Source organism: Ochotona princeps, chromosome 11 (genome assembly GCF_030435755.1).
Source record: "Ochotona princeps isolate mOchPri1 chromosome 11, mOchPri1.hap1, whole genome shotgun sequence".
Taxonomy (NCBI): domain Eukaryota; kingdom Metazoa; phylum Chordata; class Mammalia; order Lagomorpha; family Ochotonidae; genus Ochotona; species Ochotona princeps.
The window spans coordinates 72224122-72247233 of NC_080842.1; the positions used below are offsets into that span (position 1 = coordinate 72224122).

General features: G+C 62.2%; 1 protein-coding gene across 4 annotated transcripts in view; it reads right to left on the reverse strand.

The window, feature by feature from the left end:
* ABLIM2 (actin binding LIM protein family member 2) overlaps positions 1 to 23112 on the reverse strand; it is an 83336-nt gene that overhangs the window by 54505 nt on the left and 5719 nt on the right. For 3 of the 4 annotated variants that reach the window (XR_009246317.1, XR_009246316.1, XR_009246315.1), the window contains exons 1-4: positions 15699 to 15833; positions 7382 to 7525; positions 4128 to 4311; positions 1083 to 1198 (exon numbers count right to left, since the gene is read on the reverse strand). Coding sequence is in view for 1 of the 4 variants with exons in the window: in XM_058670318.1 (XP_058526301.1) it covers positions 1083 to 1198; positions 4128 to 4311; positions 7382 to 7525 (444 nt within the window). In the remaining 3 variants the exon portion in view is untranslated. Of the gene's footprint in view, positions 1 to 1082; positions 1199 to 4127; positions 4312 to 7381; positions 7526 to 15698; positions 15834 to 23112 lie in introns of those variants that run through there. The other variant, XM_058670318.1, reaches the window with a different exon arrangement.

Here is a 23112-nt window from a genome sequence, read left to right on the forward strand (position 1 = left end):
CTCCCTTTTCCAAAGGAGGCTTGAGCTGGGCTAGAACCCTGGCTGTGTCGCAAACTCCTGGGGCCCAAGAAGCACCATGTATCCTCCAGAAGCCTCAAACAGGCACTTGGAGAGGGTGCCAGTCCCAAAGATTTACGAACTGGCAGAAAACCACCGGCCGGCAAGGGGCTGCCCTGCCAGAGCCCCTCTGTCCTGGGATAGGGGGCCAGTGCCCGCAGCAGGCAGAGTCCAGAGACTGCTTGGCAGCCTGGTGGCTGGGCCCCTCCAGTTCCCAAGCCCCAGTTCACGTCCCAGAGGGGTCACCAGGCTGGGAGAGGCCACCTGAGTGTCACCCCTCCCCACAGCAGCAACCCCGATGCTGATCCCTGCCTGCCCTCCGGAGAAGTGCATATGGAACTCCCTCCCCCCGCACAGCAGTGGGGACAGGACAAGGACCTGGAGAGGACCTGGCCAAAGAGCCCACAGCTCGGGGAACCCTCAAAGGGCTTCTAGGGGCCTAGGACTAGCAGAGGGAGCGGAGAATGCCAACATGAAGGTGATGGAGAGGACAGGAACCCAAGAAGGCTTCATGGAGGAGGCGGGCAGAGCTAGAGCTGGGACGGTGGATGGATGATGGGCGTGGAGGTGGGCGGGGCTAGAGTTAGGACAGGAAATGCATGGTGGGCAGGGCTAGAGCTGAACAGAGTGGATGGATGATGGGAGTGGAGGTGAGTGGGGCTAGAGCTGGGACAGGGAATGCGTGGTGGGCATGGAGGTGGGCGGGGCTAGAGCTGGAATGGTGGATGGATGATGGGCGTGGAGGTGAGTGGGGCTAGAGCTGGGACAGTAAATGGATGATGGGTGTGGAGGTGGGCAGAGCTAGAGCTGGACAGAGCGAGTGGATGGCAAGTGCGGAGGTGGGTGGGGCTAGAGCTGGACCGAGTGGATGGATAGCAAGGGCCTGGCAGCACAAGAACCCTGTTCCTGGCAGCCCCCATCATCCTTGTCCACCAGTATCAATGAGGTTTCCCAGGGCAGCAGCCACAGCTGGGCTGCTACCGAGCCAGCATTGCCTCCTGCCCACCCCAATTTGGCGCACTTACTGCGGAGGCCCTGGGTGGAGTGCACGCTGCCACCCCCCAACGCGGGCAGGGAGCACTTCTGGCACACGCATTCCTTGCCGTTGAAGGTTACACGGTCCCCGGGTGGGAAGGGCAGCCTGAAAGAGAACAGGCTGTGTTACCAGCCAGGCCCACTTCCAGGTCTTCACTCAGGGACCTTGCTCCCCAGGCCCAGCACAGACGGACGCGGTGGGCCAGGGACCTGGGCACCCTGTTGCCCAGGGGATCTTGGGGTCACTGACTTGAGCCTTGGTGTCCTCACCTGCACCAGCAGAACCATGGGACCTCAGGCCATGGTGAGCCCAAGCCTGGCCCAGGGCGGCCTGTGCAGGGAGGCCCGGCTGGGCCCGGGGAGGCTGGGCCTGTAGCAGCACACCTCTAGTTGCCATGGTACTAGAGGCACCCCGTTTTAATTTACAATTCTGGCGTTTTGCTCTAATGGATTTTTTGAGCATGTACTTCAGTTTTAAATAAACAGTGCATTAAAATATCTTGTCTCCAGGAGCTGGGTTTTGGTGTTGCCTTACAGTGCAGCTGAAGGGAACGCTTGGGGCAGCACATGCCCGCCCCCTCCAGCTCCAAGGGTATGGTCAGCCTGGGAGGGGGCCGGCGATCCCCGGAGCAGATTGTGCCCTGTGTGACCCAGGGCAAGTTTTTCAACCTCTCTGAGCTCCAGCTCCTTTGCACACAGGCCTAACAGCACTCGCCTGATAGGGCTCTTATTCATTGGTTCATCCACACATCCATCAGGTACTCTTCCTGGGAGCGGGGGCGTGGTCTCTGGCAGCTATCCTTTATAAAGCTGAGCCCACACCTACGGAAACACTCCCCCACCTCCAGCCTCCGGTTCCTGTAGCTTAGATTCCTCTTTTCTGGAACTTTCCACCACGTGGCCATCTCAGAGCAGGTGTGCGTGGAGCTGTGCTCAGCATCTGGTGGGTGCCCAGAGTGCCGTAGAGGTTCCTGTGTGGGGCTGCCGCGGCGGGGCAGAGGGGCTGCAGGGACGGCTGGCGACAGGGTCTCCGCTGTGTACCTGCTGAGTCCTGCGACCCCCCGCCCCCAGCTCTGTGCCCCAGGCCTTGGGCAGAGAAGCACACGGGCTCCAGCCCCCGGCGAGCGGCTCCCAGGTGGCCTCGCTGACACCGTCCACGCTCTACCTTCAGCCCACTTTCCTGGCTCCTCACAGCAGACTGGCGCCTGGCGGACGTCGTGGTGACGCATTTATATTTTCATTAATTTATCTGAGAGGCAAAGCAAGAGTCAGGCATCTTGTATCTCCTCCATTGGCAACCAGGCTGGGCTGGGAAGAACCCAGGAGCTCTGCCTGGGTCTCCCACGTGGGGGCAGGGCCCGAGCAGGTGGACCAGCCTCCGCTGCCTTCCGAGGCACATCAGCAGGCAGCTGGGTCAGAAGTAGAGCAGCGCCGACCTCACAGGTGGAGGCTTAGCCGGCAGAGGCTGGCCTCAGCAGTGGGGAGGATATGTAGCAGGCTTCCGTCTTATTCTGTGGTGGCTCCCTGGGCATCTAGGATTGTCGGAGTTCCTCACATTCCAGAAACATTCGGCCTTCATTTCTTCAGCCCCTCACTTGCTGCACCCAGAGAGGCAGGTCTCCTCGTGTCCTTCTGACCCTCTTCTGCAGGTCTGTGCTCCGCACCTGCGAGCTCACCCACCCCTCTCTCCCATGAGGCCCCGTCAACCACCAAAGCCTCAAGGAAGCTCTGCCCTGAAGGTGTGACATTCCTCAGTTCTAGAAGGTTCTAGAGGACTCATGTTCCTCTCAGCACTCCTGCAGCCCACGACAGCTATCTGAGAGTCACTGTCCACCCAGTTTTCTGCAGGTGTCCCAGGTCTGCTCCCAGTGGCTGACCTTCCTGGACCTGGAGAGTCTCGCCTGCCCGGGAAGCGTGCTGGCTGTAGCTCTGGGGGACAGCTGGTGGGTGGTGGGGCCTGCAGGACCTTCCTTGGCGAGCCTGGCCCAGCAGACCCAGCCCGCCCCCACCCCAGGGCCCTCTGGGGTCCCCACAGTGCACCCTGGCTGCTCAGCCAGAACCATCGCTCTGCTCAGGAACCATGAGCAGGCGTGGCTGAGCCCACACAAGCCCCTCTGTGCCTCAGGGTATGTCTCTGGCCCTGGACTCAGAGCCTCTCTGCTCTGCGCTCCCTGGGCCATGAGGCCGGCCTGGCTTGCTCCCCTCCCGGCCCTGCCCCTCTGCCTCTGCAGCCTCCATCTCTGCCTTCACAGGGAAATGCTCGCCCCCTGCGGGTCCCCCTGTCTACGGTTGGCTCCCGGAACCCCTGCATGCACAAAGCTGCCCTGTGTCCCATTCTTGGTCACTCGCATCTGCCTGCCAACCACGTCAGAAGTGGTCACTTCCCAGGTCTTGTTCCACGTCCTGCTCATCCACCAGGAGCTAGCAGGATGGCCAACTCCAGCCCCAGCTGCTCAGTGTGACTCTGGCCACCTGCTGTTGTTTCGTAAAACACAGCGTCCAGTAGTGACCCTCCCAGTAACCCAGCCCTGTCTCTAAGCCACAGACACGGATGTCAGACACACCAGAGACCCCAGCCCAAGCCATACTGCCCCTGACATACAGGGGGGCCCCTCCCTGGCAGTGTCCTGTGCTGGAAGCTTCCAGTTCTGTCTTGGACTTTGGACATGACCCCGTGAGAGGCCCTGTTCACCTGGGTGTGGTGAGGCCAGAACAGGATGAACACGAGTCTTGTTTCCAACTCTGCTTCTGTGTTCTCTAGAACATTCCATGAGCAGAATGTGCTGGAAGCTGTGGAGGGCAGGAGGATGGGTGACCCATGGGACGCCGCCAGCTGGGACAGGCCACGGGCAGGGCCCCGTTGCCATGCCAATCCTGTGTGCTGCAGGCCCCTCCCCCTTGGGACTGCAGAGAAGTTGCACCGGCCTGCTGCAGCAGCCCCAGTCACACAGCAACAGTCAGAGGGCTGGACCCAGGGACCGTGTGGGGCTGGAAGGACGCAGCAGGCCGCTCGGGGCTGCTGCACGGAGACTCACCGGCACACAGCGCAGACGAAGCAGTCGGGGTGGTAGGTCTTGCCCAGCGCCGACACCACCTCGCCTTCGATGAACTGGTCGCAGCGGAAGCAGCGGGTTCCGTAGAGGCGCTGGTAATCGAGTGTGCAGATGTACTCGCCCTGGCGCACGAAGAAGCCGCCCTCGGCCAGGTCGCAGCCGCACGCTGGCAATGGGATGGCAGGTGAGAGTCAGACATGGGGGACGCCATCCCCTTGCACTCCCTCAGGTGCCTGGCGGGCCTGTGTCCCACCTGACCCAAGCCTGGTGCCTCGGTCAGTCTCAGGTGGGCGGTGGGATTGCCGGCAGCCCTGGACCTACTGCAGAGCAGCTTTTTCCTGCGGAGGCTTCTGGCACGAGAGCAGGGCTTTGCGAGGGGCTGGTGAGCACCCTGGCATAGAGGATGAGCCCTGCTGGCTGCCAGCCCTGCCCACCTCTGGGTGCCTGTCTCTGTCTCTCTCGGAATGAAAATGAAAATAAACCAGCCCACGCACCTCTCAGGAGAGGGACAGAAGAGGCAGGACGCCCACAGGGCTGGGGAAGGGACGCAGGGCACAGGTGGGCACATGGGGAGCACTGCTGGTGTCTGAAGCAGTGGACACTGCTGAGTGGTTATCAGAGCCATCTGGGAAGGGCCTCCTGACTGCTGACTCTCGGCTGGCATCCACACTGCTCACGTGTTGAGCGGCACCTGTGCCCAGTCACATGTGCGGCTGGGACGATATCAATCATCATTCAGGAAGTGGACATGGCATTGCGTCATCAAGAAAGGAAGTCAAGGAGGAGGAAGAGTAGGCTGCGTGTCTACCTGGAGATGAGTGTGCATATGTGCGCACATGTGTGTACGCACACTCGTGTGTCTATACATGCGAACACGTGTGCTTCTGTGCAGGCATGTGCTTGTGTGTGCGCACGTGTGTGCATGTGCGTGTGTGTGTGTGAGACCCTGGGAGACGCTGATGAAGACAAATCGATGCGATGGCCATCGGCCATACAGGGCTTGACATTCTGGGAGACGCTGATGAAGACAAATCGATGCGATGGCCATCGGCCATACAGGGCTTGACATTCTGCTTTGGCAACTTGTTTGGCAGTGCGAAGCTTCTGAACTGTGCGGCGACTTCTCTTGAGAAAGAGAAACAGTGACTTCAGAACCTGTGTGCGCCGAGACGGAGGACCCTCCGGCCTAGGGGCCGCATTGCCTCACACCCACACATCTTGCTATGACTGCAAAAGCAGACATGCAGCAGGCATCTTGGGCAGGGACTGACTCCTGTTCCCCCTGAGGCCGGCATTCCAGGCCAGGTCTGATGAGAACAGAGAGGGGGAGCCCACAGGGGACACAGGGCAGCTTGCCCTGCAGCCTGAGGCCCCCTGTCCGGCACGGCCTGGCTCACGGTTCCCTTTTGTTGGCAGACTTCTCACTGTGCAGTGTGTCCTCAGTGTGGGAATTCCTGCGACTGCTGCACCTGCTGGGCTCACATGTCCACCTACAAGACGGAATTCTGTGATCAACCACATGGTATGATCAACTTGTGTCCATTTGCCCTGCATGGCTGCTGGGTCCCTCGGGCCGGCAACTCCTGCTGCAGGAAGGAAGCTTCCGGGGCCTTCGGCAGATGGGGTAGCATCGCACAGCGTGAGACAATGTCAGGACATGGAAGTGTTCACAGAGCAGACCTGCCCAAGTTAGGACACAGTCCAAGGAAAAGACCAGAAGGCTGCAGCCACGTGGATGCTGTCCCGCGATCCCCAGTGTGGTCTTGTCTGTGCCCTGCTACGCGTGGCAGGGACACGTCTGCTGGCCATAGTTTGGACATGAAGCCATGGTGCCGACATTTGGCACAGCCATGAAGATACCCCTGGGGTATGTGCTACCCCAATCCTGTGCCTGGCCTGTGTCCCCCTCCAACCTCCTGATGTTGGACACCCCGGGAGGCACTGGGTCCCAGCAGGCACAGGGCGGCAGGAGGGGATCCTGTCTTCTGGTTTCAGGACAGCCCAGCTCCAGCTGCACCTGGGACAGCAGCAGATAAGAGACCTCCCTCTCTCTCCTCTCTCTCCTCTCTCTGTCTTTCCAATAAGCATCTGTAAGTCTTAGAAACAAACCAGAAGCAAGCAGAGAACTTCAGGGCATCGATAAGCCCTGCCTGGGCCGGGCTCAGGGCCAGCCGGCCACTCTGTTCCTCTCCCTACCTGCACAGAGCAGGTCGGAGCCACTGCTGTGGGGCCACAGCTCTCCAAGGGACAGCACTGGCTGATCCTGGGCAGGGTGCACTCCTGAGTCCAGCTGCCTGCTCACTTGCACCCTATGGGACAGCAGGTGAGGGCTCAGCCACCTGGGCCCCTGCCAGCCACGTGTGAGGCTCAGCTGAGCTCTGGGCTCCCAGATTTGACTTGGCCAGGCCTAGGACAGGAGGCACTCAACAGGTTAACTAGCAGATGAAAGCTAGGCCCTTCTCTCTCTCACTGTGCGGCCAAGATCCCCAGCGTCCCCTTCCTGGGTCTGCTCCGCGCCCTTCCCGCTGGGATGTAACTCGCTCGGTCTTGGGGTTCCCAAGAAGTCGGGGTCCATGGGGGACATCGTGGAGCTGAGCCAGGCCAGATGCACAGGAAACCCAGGGCCAGAGTGAAGCTGGGGACCCAGCTTGCCGTCACAGCTCTGATGGCAGCCACTGTTGTACACATGAGCAGGGCACCCTACTCCCAGCCAGCAAGGCCTCAGCCGTGGGCAGGAAGAAAGGGTGGGGGAGTGGGGGGCTCAGCCGTGGGCAGGAAGAAAGGGTGGGGGACTGGGGGGCTCAGCCGTGGGCAGGAAGGGTGGGGGAGTGGGGGGCTCAGCCGTGCTCCTGGCTCCTTCTGCTCTCTTCCTCAGCCACCTTGTGGCTCACCTGACCACTTACAGGGAAGGTCAGGCTGTTTGCATGGGGCCCCACTCCGCGAGGCAGGCGAGGGGCGCCTTGGGACTGTGGCCCAGGAGGGTCCCATGTGCCCCACTGCTGGGCTCACACCGCTGGGACCACTGGACCCTCCTGGCCTCTTGCTGCTCCCGTGTGCCTTCCCTCCTCTGGCTGCAACCCTGGGAACCTCCGTACAGCCCCAGCAACACAGACCACACTGTGTGGGTCGCACTGCTGTGGGCAGGGGCTGGGTTTCCAGGGACCCCAGAATCAGCCAGAAGGGATGCCGAGGGGCGACGAGGGCCACAGAGGCCCGAGCCTGAGCTGAGCGCTCACCTTTGCAGACGAAGCACTTGATGTGGAAGTACCGGCTCTGCACACGCAGCACCTCGCCCTTGCACACACTCCCGCAGGTGCTGCACAGGATGGCCGAGCTGGGTGGCTTCTCCGGGGGGCTGTGTGCAGCCGGGGGCTGGGACACTGGAAACATGGAGCCGTGTCAGACAGCAGAGGTGCCAGTGCCCGGGTTGAGCCCAGGGCCCACACATCCCCCTTCCGACAAGCCAGGTTAGACGTTGGCTCTCTTTGTTACCGGGGCATCAAGGGGGCTCGTGACAGGCAACAGCACCTGGGAGCCCCCATGCTGGAGCTCCCAGCCCGGCAGCCCCCCCACCAAGTGTGTTCCCATCCCTGAGTGATACATCTGCTGGGCTGCAGAACCATTAGTGACCCTCTCGAGGGCGAATGACCCCTTGGCCTGTCCAGCTCCTTCCAGGGTCCCCAGAGGCCTTGGCAGGCCAGAACCAAGCCCTGCCCTGCACGGCATGGACTATGCTGGCTGTGGACACAGCTAAGCAGCCAGCAGCAGCCACAGTGTGTCCTGGGGCTGAAGGGAGGACAGAGCCGCAGGCTTGGCCAGTGAGAGCTGGCTGGCAGAGAGAAGCTAGCCCCAAGGGCTGATGGCCGCTGGAGCTCGGGGCCTGCACAGGCACCCTGGCAGGGGGCTTAGAGGCAGGCGGCAGCAGTGGGCAACCATGACCCAAAAGCCTCCAAGCCTCTGCCGTGGCAAGAGGCAGAGGGCGGGAATGGCCATGGCAGTGCTGGCTGTGAGGCAGTGCGGGTGCCCCTCCCGGTCACCCCCAAGGCAGAAGTGGACCAGCAGGTGGGCACCAAGTGCACCACTGTCACCTGTATTGGCTCAACGACAGGCAGGCCTGTGGGCCCAGCTCAGCCCCTGCAGCTGCACACATCTGGACCAGCACAGCGGGCCCTTGCAGGTGCCAGCAAAGCCACCTCTTCCTCTGTCACTTCACCTGTCATTTAACACAGCTGATGGGAGAGGCAGAGCACAAGGGGCCTGAACCTGAGTGCTCCAGTGGGCAGGCCACCGACAATGCTGGCCACGGTGGCTCCTGCAGGGGACACACTAGGATGTTAGCCTGTCCCTGCCCGAGGCTCGAGTGGGTGGCAGGCGGCTCTTCCTCTGGCCCTCGGCTCCTCACATCATTCAGGCACACATCTGTGTCGTCAGGGTGTGGCATCGGGGTCCAGGACACACCTGCAGCTACGCCTGCTGTGCAATGCGACCAGGTGGGTCCAGGGACAGCTGTCTCCGTCACACTATCTGCCCACCCAGTCTCCTCACCTCAACTGACCTCAGGCGATGCAGGGCTGGGCAAGACTGCTGGCTTCACAGCCCTCAGGAGAGACGGCGGCCGCTCCCAACAGCCTGACACTGCCGTCCCGCAGCCCTGCACCACCAGCCCTCAGGTCGAGCTGTGGGTGGGGAGGACGTGCACCCACCCCAGGACCTCGGGAAGCAGTGCCTCTCCTTTGGGATAGGAAACAGAACTGCACTGCAAAGGCCAGGTTTGTGGATCAGAACCTTTGGCCCCTAGAGGGACTGCTCCCTGTGTTGGAGACAGCAGGAGTGGCCTGCGGCCATGGCCATGCCCTGCTCACATCCCTGGCTGCGGTGGGGGACAAGGGCCCAGGTCCCAGCCAGGATTCCTTCCTCAAGCCACACTCCAGACAGACAAGCTTGAAGCAAGTTGGTCCACCAGGTCAACTGCCCAGTGGCCAGAGAGGGCACCCTGCAGCTGAAAACCATGTTGGCAGATGACACGTCAGCTCCCTGCAGGGGTCTCCCCAGGCAGGGGTCACCCTAGCTGTGTCCTGAGCCGGCCCAGGCCCCAGCAGAACCGCAGTGGTCAGACAGCCTGCACTGGATAGGACCATGGGGCCAAGGGGTCGCCCAGGAGTGAGGGAGCAGCACCCTGCCGGTCCACAACTCCCTCAACAAGCAGGACTCTCAGCTGCGGGGAGATGGGTGTGCCACACACACTGTGTGACAGGTGCCAATAGCAGGTGTGTAGCAGGCTGAGGCTGGGTGCAGGGGGAGGCCCAGGGCATGACAGCCAGGAGACATGCTGTATAGTCAGGGAGGGCTTCCAGGAGGAGGCGGCTCAGTGGATGGACAGGCCTCTCTGGGACAGCTCCAGCACTGCCCCCCTCCACAGTGCTCAGCTGACCCCGCGCAGCACCCTGACTACACTGGGTGCCTGCTGTCCACCTCTCTGCCCTCTCTGGCTCTCAGGTGCCAGGTCTGTGGGACCCCAGCATGCTGACCTAGGCCCCATCCTGTGGCTGTCATTGGGGTCCTTGTGCCGGCTCTGTCCTTGGCCACGTGCACCTGGTGTCCACACACAGGGCCCCTGGGCAGAGGGGCTCCACACACATGTCCTCACTGCCCCCTGCCAGCCTCACTGTCCCCCTTACACAGTCACCCCTGGGCCCTGAACAGGCTGCTGGGTCGAGGCCCTGTCCCCCAAGGGTGACTTGTTGGAAATCAGCCAGGCCCCTTCCTGACCTACTTTAGCACCGACTGCTAAATATAACCTGGCCGAAGTAGCTGTTCTCATTTCTGCCAGGCTATGGCCGCCCAGCCTAGCAAGCAGCCCTGTGGGTCTCTGCCCTACCCCTTGGACTCCCATGGCTTGGACACACTGGTCCCAAGCTCTCTGCTGGTTCTGGGCCCTGTGGTGATGCTGATTCGTCCCCATCCGCAAGGAAGTTGGTGGTCAAGGGCAGCAGCTGGGCACATTTGCGTATGTGTGAGGTAGGTGCTTCCCAGCAGCCACCTTCCCTGCCCCACCATGTCACCGTCACGTGAACAACATGGGGACACCTCCAACATGCCTGCCCCCATCCCCGATGGGACCCATTACCCCCCGGCTCAGCTTTATCCTGGGTGCTCACACTGGACCTGGCCTACAGACTGGGGGGATGCCCCTCTGTCCCCCTGCCCAGGGCCCTCCTCTCTACAACCCTCACCCTTAGACGGCCGCCTGCTCAGAAGCCGCTGCCAGGGTTCCCATGCGTTCCCCCCCGCCCCGTTTCATGCACCAGGAACTCGGTCCCCAGGGTGTTTGGCCGGCATCGGCGTCACCCGGGGCGGGCACCTGCTCCTCAGGCTGGGGTGTCCCCAGCCGTCCTCCACGCAGTAGCCTTGGAGGACACACCCTCCAACATCCCCACCTCCTAGGGCTGTGACAGGAATAAACTTTTGCTCTTTGGAAACAACCCAGTGTGTGGCGTCAGTTTTCACTAACAGCAAGGTGTTGGGGACTGAGTCAGCACAGGACCCAGGGCCCTCCAGCGCGAGCCGGGGTCGAGGCCTGGCTGAGCTCAGCTTCCCTGCCCATGTCCATCTGCCCTGGCCCTCAGCATGGGGTACCATTTCTGCATTGCCAAGGGTCTTTCTGGAAGCTTCTCCCTCTCACATCCACATGCCTGTCTATGACTGAGGGCTCAGCATCCTCTAGGAAGTGTTGGGCTGGAAGACCTCTCCCTTGGAGCCCCGGGCAGAGCTGCTGTAATAGAATGAGGTGGAAATGACAACAGGTGACTTCCAAGCCAGCTCACAAGACACCGTCAAGCTGCGTTTTCTCAGGATGCTGGTTCCTGGACCCCAGCGGCCTTGCCATGGGGAGGCCCCAGCCACCTGACGCGTGGAGGAGGCCACTCAGGCGCTCTGCTGCCCATAGGCACTGACTGCCAGCGGTGTGAGCAGACGCCCACCCCCGCTCGCCAGTGCCCCAGTCTGCAGTTGCACAGAGACACAGCAACCTCTGCCCTCCCTGTGCCAGGGCCCTCGGATTCCACACGTGACACCACACTTGGTGCCAGCACTGTATGAACCCTGCGTCTGGCGGGAGCCTAGCCCTGAACTTCCCAGTCCCGCGATGCACACACACATGAGCATCCCAGGAAGTCTGCCCCCCAAAAATGCACACAATGGAAACAAAACCACATTAGAGTAAGCCTGAATGTCACGTCCAGGACTCCGGAAGTCTCCTGCTACAAGCACCCAGGGGCCCAGTGTGGGAATCAGGGGCCCCTGCCTGGCACTCGCAGGGGGCTTGTGACGCACTGACCAGCGCCAACTCCCTCTCGGCTCCCTACTGCTGCCCGGCCCAGGGACAGCAGCGCCCACCCGGTTTGGGGCTGTCTGGCACTGCAGGCCTGGGTGAGCTCATTACCTCCTGGGCAGTGTTCCAGAAACCAGCCCAGCTCACTCCAGATTCAGCCTGGCTGTCCTCGCTGTGTCCCCTGTGGGCAGCTCCGCTGCTACCGCCCACACTGTGCCTGCTGCGCTGTGGCCCTGTTGTCTGCAGCCCAGAAGCGTCCTCCACTGGGCACCAGGCAGTGTCGCCTGCAGCCCCTCAGGTGCCAGTGACCGTGGGCCCACCAACTTCCGTGGCTTTCTATGGCCAACACATGTTCAGCCCCCAAGCCCAGGTCCCTGACTTCTCTCCCACTGCTCCAGGGTCCCCATGCCCTCCCCAGTGGCATACTAAAGGGTCCCAGCATCCTTGACTCCCTTGTCTTTCTCCTAGACAAGCTCTTACAGCCCAGCTCTGCCTGCAGAAGCCCTCCTGGCATGGCTGGCCTGCCTTCAGGGCCTGCCCTGTTCCCACGGCCCCAGGCCCTGTGTCCCCACTGCAGGAGCCCAGCCATGGTCCTCAGCCCTCAGGACAAGGCCCCTCCCCAGCTTGACCTCGCCTTCGTGTGGGGCGGGTAAGAGCGGTCTGGGGTTGCTGGGCTGGCTTCCCCCCAGCAGGAGACAGCTCCTGACAGCATCCTTCCCTCACCGAGGGCCAGGCGGGGCAGTGCCATTTCACAGCCGGATGAGGCCTTCCTGGCCATAGGGATCTCACAGAGCTGCTCCGGAAGGCTCGGGCACAGCGGGCATCTGTGCCACCCCCACCCGCACACACAGGAAGCTGCCAGGGCCGGATGATATGCGGCTAGGTCCTCGGCACAGAGCCCTGGATGGGAGGGAGAGGTGCCCAGGGGGCCCTCCCAGCCTGGACTCCCCGGCCGGCCCCTCCACAGCCAACGCCCATGGCGCCACCCTGCCGCCCTGCAGAGACTTTTGGTACCAGGACTGTCCAACCCCTCCCCAGGACACAGCTGGACACAGACATGCTAGCAGTTACCCAAGCAGGCCCAGGTAGGGGGACTGCGGTGACACCCCAGCTCTCACACACCTCCCACCCAGGCTGGCACGGCAGAGTATCTCCATCCCACCCAGGATCAGGGTGTCCGTGGCATCCCGGTCAAGGGGACGGGGTGAGGGGACTTTCCGTGTCCCTTGCTTCCCCTCCCCCATCAGTCCTGTACTCCTCCCCCATCCGTGGGGGCAGGGACGGCACTTCCTGAGTTATTAGTTCCAGCCAAGCTGGCGTGCACACTGCTGGCCTGCGGCCCCAGAAGCCGTGGGGGAGGGGTGGGGAGGAAGTGCTGAGGTGGACACACTCGGGCACAGCCACCCTCCCCCAGGGGCACCCTTGGGCATGCAGGGCCTAGCATACTGCCCAGGCAACTCACCACAGAGTCAGGGGCCAGGCAGGGGCTCTGCCAGCCCCAGCGCCCCATGCCCCCTTTTCCAGTCCTTGGCTGGACGAGGCCCTCTTTGCTGCCTGTCCCAGGTGTCTCCGTGTGCCATGATTTCAGGTTCAGCCCTATAGCCCCACATGGCCAGCTGTGCCATTTTGTTTGTCTTGCTGCCAGGCCGTGGTGCCTCCCGCAAAGCAGCTAGGACATACCGTGTTCAGGTCACTCCCCTGGAGTCCACACCTGGGCTGGGCTGCCTAGCAGGCTACCGAGACCACTGCAAGTCTAAGCTTGGGGGGAGCTGCCCCAAGGGGTTAGCATCACCATCACTAGGAGGGCACTTTCCAAAATCTATGGAAAAGGGAACAGGGGCCCAGCACCACGGCTCAGGTGGCTAATCCTCCCCTTCCAGCACTAGCACCCCATCCGGGTGCCGGCTCATGTCCTGGTTGCTCTATTACCATCCAGCTCCCTGCGGTTTTTTTTCTTTTTTTTTTTTTCCCCTTAAGATTTGTTTATTTTCATTAGACAGGCAGATTTACAGAAAGGAGAGACAGAAAGAAAGATCTGTGCATTGGTTCACTCCCCACATGGCTTCAACAGCTGGAGCTGAGCTGACCCAAAGCCAAAAGCCAGAAGCTTCTTCTGGGTCTCCCACGCGGGTGCAGGGACCCAAGGCTTTGGGCTGTCCTCGACTGCTTTCCCAGGCCACAGGCAGGGAGCTGGGTGGGAAATGGAGTAGCCAGGACACGAGCCAGTGCCCATACAGTGTCCTTGTGTTTCAAAGTGAGGACTTTAGCCGCTAGGCCATCATGACAGGGATCTTTCTCTGTGACTTGTTCTCTCTATAATCTTGTCTCTCCAATAAAAATAAATCTTTTTAAAAATGAGTTGACTTGGACACAAAGACTAAGATCCAAGCATGGTGTTGCAGTGCCGCATTTTCCATGATCTCCTGGGATACCCTGCGGAGTGGCAGTCCGTGACCTGCTAGGATGGCCCAGGGGAGTGACCTCCCGGAGATGGCCTGGGCAGTGGCCGGCCTGCGGAGTGGCAGTCTGTGACCTCCTGGGATGGCCTGGGCAGTGACCTGCTGGGATGGCCTGGGCAGTGGCCGGCCTGCGGAGTGGCAGTCTGTGACCTCCTGGGATGGCCTGGGCAGTGACCTCCTGGGATGGCCTGGGCAGTGGCCGGCCTGCGGAGTGGCAGTCTGTGACCTCCTGGGATGACCTGGGCAGTGACCTCCTGGGATGGCCTGGGCAGTGGCCGGCTGCAGAGTGGCAGTCTGTGACCTCCTGGGATGGCCTGGGCAGTGACCTCCTGGGATGGCCTGGGCAGTGGCCGGCCTGCGGAGTGGCAGTCTGTGACCTCCTGGGATGGCCTGGGCAGTGACCTCCTGGGATGGCCTGGGCAGTGGCCGGCCTGCGGAGTGGCAGTCTGTGACCTCCTGGGATGGCCTGGGCAGTGACCTCCTGGGATGGCCTGGGCAGTGACCTCCTGGGATGGCCTGGGCAGTGGCCGGCCTGCGGAGTGGCAGGAAGCTGTGGTTTGTGTTCCCATCTCCCCAGCGGCTGTGGGTGGCAGGTGTGCTCCTTAGAGACATCTGCCCAGGAACTGCCTGCTCCAGCTGTGGCGTCACCCTGTGTCCCTGGCCACACACATTAGCTTTCAGGACATCCAACAAACCAGCCTCATGCTGTTGTCATCACCGGTGACTTCGGTGACACTTCTAGGAAGCCACCGACCGACCCCAGATCACCGAGATGGACCCCACACATGCTTCTAGGACTAGTATGGTGTTCTCTGTCTCAGCGTTTACTCTGCATGAGCAATTTCCCAGACACGCTGACAGCTGGGCACACGAGTGACGCAGCAGAGCTAGACATGATCAGGGTGACCGCCAGCTGTCCCATGCCATCAGCAGGCATGTCAGCACCCCAGCGTGGCAGAGGACATCAGGCGCCCAGCTGGGCAGGGACCCCACTCATGGACACCATTCCAGGGACTGGGCACCATCACAAGCCCACAGCCTCTCAAATCCACAGGGACACTGAGAACATTCCAGCACAAAGCCCACACCCAGGACGCTACCTGACTCCAGCCAAGTCACTCACCACAGCCAGGAGCGAGGGTTCTGCGCTCAGGCCAGGTCTGGCCATGATGGAGTGTGCCCACAGCTACTCGCGTTGTGAGCAAGCCAGGCACCTGCTGTGTACCCCCAGGCTGTGTCTGAGGTCCCTCCTCCCCTCCCCTGTGCCCCCTGCCTTCTCTCCCTGGGTCCTGATCCTCCTGGTGACCCCACTCCATTCTGCAAGCCACCTGGCTGTGACCTCATTGGAGTCCCAGGGAGGTCGCCGACCAGTTCTCCATTCAGCAGCGGTCAGAGCCTCTTCTCCCTTGCACCAGAACTTATGTTTCTGTGAGGGGCTGCCTAAGACACCAATGACCCAGGGCTGGGGGCCCTGTCACGCCTGACCACTTCCCATGGTCACACTTTCGTCCCTGGGTGGGAGAGCTCCTTGTAGGGAAAGGAAGGAGCGGTGGAGAGGGTAGCCAGGTCGGAGGACACCCCTTCTCCTTGTGTCAAAGGGGCCCTCCCCTCCCCCACCCCCGGGGCAGGCAGGGCCGGTCCTGACCCCTGCATGCAGTTGGCGTCTGGCGCTGGCACTCACCACACACCCCTCCCCCTTCACACCAGCCACTCAGACCTGAAGACTCAGCTCCCTCCAGGGCCCCAAGGGGCTGTGGGCTTTACCTGTCCCTCCCCCGGGCGTCCCCATGGGTAGCAGCCGCCTCCACAAGGTCCCCAGCTCCCGCTCTGGGGCCAGGCCCGGCTGCGCAAGTGGCAGAGCTTCAGGGCATGCCCAGGGTCACGCGGTGGCCGCCACAGCCCCTGGCCGGGGCGGGCCTGGGCACAGGCTTCCCGGCAATACCGAAATAGACTCCAGTGTGCCCCATGCAGCAAGGCTGCACCTGCCACCCAGACGCCCAGGACAGAGGCTGAACAAAGGCACCCATTTCCTGACCGCTACCCTCCCCATCCCGGGAGCTGACCTGACTGCCCTCAGGCGAAGAACCAAGGCAAGGGTTGGGACACGGGCCCGGGGGCCCCAAGGACCCACAAACAACGCCAGAGATGTGCCCAAGGCAGGAATAGACCCCCTGTCCCCATTTGTTCCTCTTGCAGCTGTCCACCCCCTGCTGCCCTGCGCCCAGCCAAGACTGTCAGGGACAGGGACCTTGACCACAGCCACCCGCCGGGCACTCAACGAGCCCCGCCCATCATGGTGAGGAGGCAGGGGTGCAGGCCACAGCCTGGTGAGTAGGCAGGGGTGCAGGCCAGCAGAGAAGATGGAGCCATTTGCAGGGAACAAGGGCGGGGACAAGGGACAGCTCAACGGAGGACATGCCAGGAGTGACCAGAGTCCCTCACCAAGGGTGATACCATGGAGCCGCCCTGCAAGAGAGAACTTGATGGAGTGGGGCAGGATGGAAGAGCTGGCAGGCAATGGTCACAGCTGATGCCCATGGGAGGGTGCAGGGTTATGGGGCCAGCAGGTGCCAGGGCACCAATGACCCGAACACTGGCAGGGAGCGAGGGGCATGCCCTGTGAGGACGGTCACAGTGGGTCAGAGTGAAAAGCAACCGTGCCAACCCTTGCTGTACCATGTGCATGTGGGGGCCACGGATTTCCACAGACACACAGGGACGTGGCAGCCTTGGGGACCTGGCAGAGGCTGTGGGGGTGTCGTGTCCCTCCACTGTCCAAGCGGGCACACAAAGGCCAGCCTGGAGCACCTGCAATGCTCCAAGAGCCCCAGCGCCCACCTGTTCCTCACACCGCACCCTGGCCCGCAGTGGGCCTGAGCAGAGCTGGGTTCCCACACACAGCCCTGAGAGGTGCAAGCTCGGATTCCAGGCCGGGCGAGGCGGGGAGGGGCCCCCTGATTCCCCTTCAGACATTGCGAAGACTGCTTCTGGAAGGAGGGGGCCCTCCTTTTCCTCAGCCCCCACCCGGCATCACAGCTGCCCATCACAGACCACCTCCCTCTAGCACCGGGATGGTACTGTCCAGCCTGGGAGGCACCCCTGAGCCACAGGAGATTGAGGGGCATGGGAGGGAGGATGGAGAAGGAGGGAGTCAGCCCCCAAGCTTAGTGATGGCACTTGCCCGCAGAAGTAGAGGTGGGTGCCCACCTGCTCCCTGCCTGGGGCACTGCAGGCACAGCAGGACCAGTGTCCCGGGAGGAGGGGCTGTGGCTCACAGCTTTCTGGGCAGGAATCATGAGGCCCATGAGCGCCCTGGGGGTTCCTAAGGAGGGGCAAGTGCCTCGAGGGAAGGGGCAGGGCTGCCACCTACAGCGCCTGGAGGGTCTCCTTGTCCCTCTCAGCCCCTCTCAACACCTACCCAGCTAGGCTCCAGCCCACCCTCACTTCCAATCTGTGTCATGCAGGCTGGTAGAACCTCTAAGACATAACATTGTCTCACTCCCTGAGAATCTGCTGACACCTAACAGACTCTGCTACAATCTGCACACATGACATGGAGGCTGTCTCCTTGTCTCCTCCCCAGAGCACCCCCATCCTGCCACCCCTGGGGCTGTGTGCCACTTCTTACTCTCCAGCTCAACCCTTACCTAACAGGAGCTGCAGGAACCCACTGAACTGGTTCTGTGCCCCTCCCAGGTGGGGGCAAGGACGCCAGCTGTGCCCCTCCCAGGTGGGGGCAGGGACGCCAGCTGTGCCCTCCCAGGTGGGGGCAGGGAACGCCAGCTGTGCCCTCCCAGGTGGGGGCAGGGAACGCCAGCTGTGCCCTCCCAGGTGGGGGCAAGGACGCCAGCTGTGCCCTCCCAGGTGGGGGCAGGGACGCCAGCTGTGCCCCTCCCAGGTGGGGGCAGGGACGCCAGCTGTGCCCTCCCAGGTGGGGGCAGGGACGCCAGCTGTGCCCTCCCAGGTGGGGGCAGGGACGCCAGCTGTGCCCCTCCCAGGTGGGGGCAGGGACGCCAGCTGTGCCCTCCCAGGTAGGGCTGGGGAGAGGAGAGAACCTGGGGCACACGGGGCTGGGCAGAACCAGCGTGTCCTGGAAGGACCCCCACCCACCTTGACTGAGGGCTTTTTCTGAGGAGCCACCATGCCCTCACAGGTGCCTGGTCCACTCGGAGGGGGTGGGGAGTTTGTCAGGACTGCCTACCCCGGGCTGGCCCCTCACCTGGCCCCCAGTGCACCTACTGCACAGCTTACCACTCCACGTGGTCTCCACAACCACATGACCTGGGTGACTGACAGGTCAGGCCCTCCTTACCCCGCAATGCTTGGGGCCAGAGCCATTTCAGATTCTGGGTTTTCTCCCAATTTTTCCACATCTACATTGTCACAGAAGCTAGCTGGGTAGAAGGGCTCCCGGCCCAAGCGTGGAACTGGGGCGTGTTTTACATGCACCTCACACAGGCGCTTCAATGTGACGGAGCACACCATTTGAGCAGAGCTCTGTGGGGGAAATTTTCCACTCAGGGCATCATGTTGGCCCTGAGGCTCTGGGTGTTCAGGGGTTTGGATTCTGTCATCGGGGGTGCTGGGCCTGCACCTGCAGCCTCACTCCGCACGGAACGAAGCAAAGAGCTGGCGGGCTGGCAAGACAGATGGCAGCAGCGGTGGTAGAGGCTGCTGCGTGACTTATAGCAGGTGGGACAGCTGACCACCCTCAGGGCCACATGGGGAGCTGAGCCCTCATCCAGTCCCCAGGGAAGACGTACAGCACATGGCTCTGGCCTCTGGAGGACTGGAGCCATAGCTGCAGCCACGGGCTGGACACCTCCGCCTGGTGTCCCCAGGGGCCCAGCACGTGAAGCCACTGTCCCCTGCGATGCCACCATCCTCTGTGTCCCAGCTGCTTCACACACATGCCAGCCCCGTGCCACGCTTGGCATAGCACACACACATGCCAGCCCCATGCCCACCTGGCACAGCACACATGCCAGCCCCATGCCATGGGCCTGGCACAGCACACACACATGCCTGCCCCATGCCATGCCTGGCACAGCACACACACATGCCTGCCCCAGGAGATAACATGCAGCCCCCTCACAAGAAGTGACCACATAGGGGTGAGGCTGTGTGACTCTCACGACATGCTGTCCCTGGACTTCTGCCAACATGGTGGCGGCCGCAAGTGTCCCCTGTGGAAGCCAGAGGCGGGACAGCCACCCCAGGCCCAGTCCAGTGTCAGCAAAGACTTCCTTACAAAGCTCCTGGGATCTAGCACAAAGAGTGACCCATGTGTGCCACAGTCAGGGTGCAAGCCGAGCCCTCATCCCTTCCCCAGGTGTGTCAGGGGCAGCCCGACTTCCTGGGGCCCCGTGGGAACCTTACTTCTAATGCCAACTTGTCCTGCTCATCATGACAGTTAGTCCACATCACCACACAGCCTGGCAGCCACCGCACCGGAGGCCAGTCAGCTGCCAGTTCTCCCTGGTCCCCTCCACTGGTCCCTCCGTGTCCCCTGCACACAGCATCACCTCCAGGGTACCACCGCCGTGCCAGCCTGGGCCCAGGCCTCACTCCTATTCCACGTGCCCAGACACCTCAGCCTAACTGGGCCCCTCACTTCAGCCCCATCCTCCCCACCCTGTGCTCTACACCTGCCAGGACCTCCACCTGCCCCCGCTCTGGCTCCACCACCCGCCCAGGTTCGCCTGCAGCAATGTTGCCCAGAGGCCCTAAGGGGTTGGCACACAGCTATACACAGTACCAACAGCCTGGGGGGCCTGAAACTGGGCTTGTCAGCCAGATGTCACCATCCATGCCCCGGGGTCCTCAGTCCCTCTGGACAAGGCCATTGGACCCATGGCAGGGAGATTCTGACTGAGGCCAGGCCTGGTGCCAGGGGCACAGGGAGCCAGCATGCCAACCAGGTGTCAGCCAGCAAACAAATCAAATGGGGCAGGCAGGAGCCAGCTCCACAGCCTCCGTGGATGCAGGGCACAGGTGGTGTCATCTCTCGGGGGGACAGGAGCACTGGGGGAGGCAGCCCAGCTCGCTGGCCTTAGTTCCCCATGTGCACAGCACGTCGGAGCGCCAGGTCACAGGTGGTGAAGGGCCAGCGAGGTGAGGCATCGGTTGAGCCACACACGGGAAGCAGTCAGCACTGCGAGCCTGCCCCCAGCCCCACACCGAGTTGCCTACCCAGAGCTGCGGCCAAGATCCCAGCCGGCAAAACCATGGAAAAACGGTGTGTGCATCTTTCTTCACCATGAAAAGGTAAAACCGGGTCCGGTGTGGTAGCCTAGTGACTAAAGTCCTCACCTTGCACGCGCCAGGATCCCATATGGGCAACAGTTTGTGTCCCGGTGGCCCTGCTTCCCATCCAGCTCCCTGCCTGTGGCCTGGGAAAGCAGTCGAGGATGGCCCAAAGCCTTGGGACCCTGCACCTGTGTGGGAGACCCGGAAGAAGCTCCTGGCTTTGGATCGGCTCTGGCCGTTGAGGTCACTTGGGGAATGAACCAGCAGGCGGCAGATCTTCCTCTCTGTCTCTCTTCCACTCTGTATATCTGGCTTTCCAATAAAAATAAGGACGTCTTAAAAAAATAAAAGATAAAATCAAAGAAGGCAAAAGGCACTCGTGTAACAAAAGCAGCAGGAGGGAATGATGCCGGCTCAGTGGGACTTGTAGCTGCTGCTAAGCCTGGTCCCGGTCTAGCTACAGGGTGTCCGCAGAGCCAAAGAGGGCCAAGACGCCTGGCAGGCGATACCTCAGTACCTCCTGGCCGCCGGCCCCTCCGGCTCTCAGCGCAGCGTGCGTCTGCCTGGCACTGTGGGACAGGAGTGCAAGTCTCCTCCCAGGGGAAGAGCCCAAGGGGCCTTCCTGAGCATGCGTCACCTGTGCGGGAGTCAGACACTTGTGGGTCAGGGGCTCGGGAAGCAGCAGCAGCCCACGTGGTCCCTCCTGGACGTGGGCGACCCAGGGGCTGCTCTAGATTTGGCTGCTGTCCCCAACACGAGGACACAGGTACCCGTGTGCAATCATTGCTGTGCCGAGGTCTGGGGGTGCTATGGGGGGCCTAGGAAGCCCTTTACAGAGCAGAAGACTCTGCGGACTTAGGTGACGTGACAGGTGACTTCAGAAACACCGAGGTGGGTGGGGCGGTGCATGGTTGAGCTGGGAATAGGCTGGGTCCGACATCCTGTCCCATGTCGGGGCACCTGGCTCCTGTCTCATGTGAACGCATGCCCTGGAAGGTGGTGCCAAGGGGACGGGGTCCCTGCCACTCCCACAGGAGGCCCCGGGGCAATGCCCAGCTCCTGGCTTAGACCCGTGGCCCAGCCCCAGCCCTGGCTGTGGTGGGCATTTGGGGACAGTGGATGAGAGATCTCCCTCTCTCAAAAATTAAAATCATAGCAACACCGCAGCCCTCCAGGGTCACCTGCTCAGTGGCTCACAGCTTGCCCCGCCCTGGCAGCCCGCATCTGCACCTTCATGTTCTCCTGGGGGAGTGGACGGTGCTGCAACTTCCACTACCCTGTCTCCTGCGGGGACCCCGGGAAGGTCCAGGCAGCCCAGAACAGTGCCAGCGAGGTCGCAGGCATCCCAGCATACGGAGCCCACAGCTCCACACATGACCCGCTGGCAGCCCCTCCTCCTCCTCGCTGGCTGTGGCCACGGAGCACTGCTGCCTGCCTGGGCCCATCCTGCTTCAGGCCCTCTGCCAAGCACAGGGAAGCGATCTGGGTCAAGGAACCTGCACCTGAATAATTCAGCCAGCACAGACGGGAGGGTGTGCCATGCGCGAGGCAGGCCAGCGGGCCCTGGAGACCTCTGCGCGGGGTGACACTGAGCAGGGTTAACAGGGGTGCTGCAACAAAGCATACCCGGCCACTCGAAGTCTGGGGTTCTGCTGGGACACGGCCGTGGTCTGCACTGGATTCCACCACTGGGATGGGGGACGTCCATGCGCCCCCCGTGTGCCCACTCATTCCCACTGCCAGCCGTGGCCCCCACGGAGTCTCAGCCTAGGGCCAGGGAGCAGCTCCACGGACCCAGGGTGAGGCATCTTGGACTCTCTGCTGCCTCACTGCCCGCCCCACCTGCAGTGACGGCCACACTGCCCCTGGCCCTGCACACCAACTCCTGGCCTCCCAGGTACCTCTATGTGGCTACAGCCCCAGATTGTCCTGCCCTGCCCCTTTCCTATGGCTCATCCATCCTGGGTCCAAGCCTGTAGGGGACTGGCCCTATCACCCTCACAAAGGGGTTGAGCAGATGGCCACCTCCACGGAACCCCCACCCCTGTGTCCAGGGCGCTGAGACCCCAGGTCCCCTCCAGGTTACCCGCCTTGGGGGCTGCACAGCCTGATTCCTAAGTCACCCCAGAAGCTCCCCATCCCATCATGCCCCAGGGCTCTGGCTGGAGGGGAGGAGGCATGGAGAACGCAGGTGTGCTGCTGCGTGGCATGTGGCGCAGCTGTCACCCGAGGAAGCTGACCCGCACCCACGTGGGAGTCCCGGATGCAGCCTGCGGCTTCCGGGTTCTGTCCGGCCCTGGCACCGGCCGTTGAAGCAGACAGTGGAGGGGAGCTCTCTGCCCACGCCCTTCAAATTGATCAACTCTTATTGAAAAACAAAATGAAAGAAGCCATTGTTAAACACACAGCCCTAAAACTGCTCCAGGGTTGAAGGGATGTTTTCCATCCAGCACAGAAGCCAGCCCACTGCCCTCATCTGCCTAGGGCCTCGGGCCAGCTGGTGCGGAGGACATGCTGTCCGGAGCCGGCCCGTGGGACACTCTCAGGGCCGGGCACCACCTAGCTTTAGCATCCCAGAGCCTTGGGCAGGGCACAGCCTCCTGGGCCCCCCCAGTGCCCCAGTGGGGGGCCACTGAGCGCTCCCCGAATGGCAGGTGCTGGCTGTTAGACGCATCGGTCACTCCCCTGGCTCACAGCGGGGTATATTTAGCTCTTGGCTGGGTCCCTGTGGGCACCAGCACTCCTGCCTAGGACACGGAACCTTCGAGCAGCCGCTGCGGTGTTTGCTCCAGAGCAGCAGTCACTTGGGTGCATGCCACACACACGCTGGCTCACACACGCACACGCAAATGCATGCACTGATACGCTCTCATTCACACACACACGCTCACACGCACCTATACCCACACATGCACACTTTCCACACTGC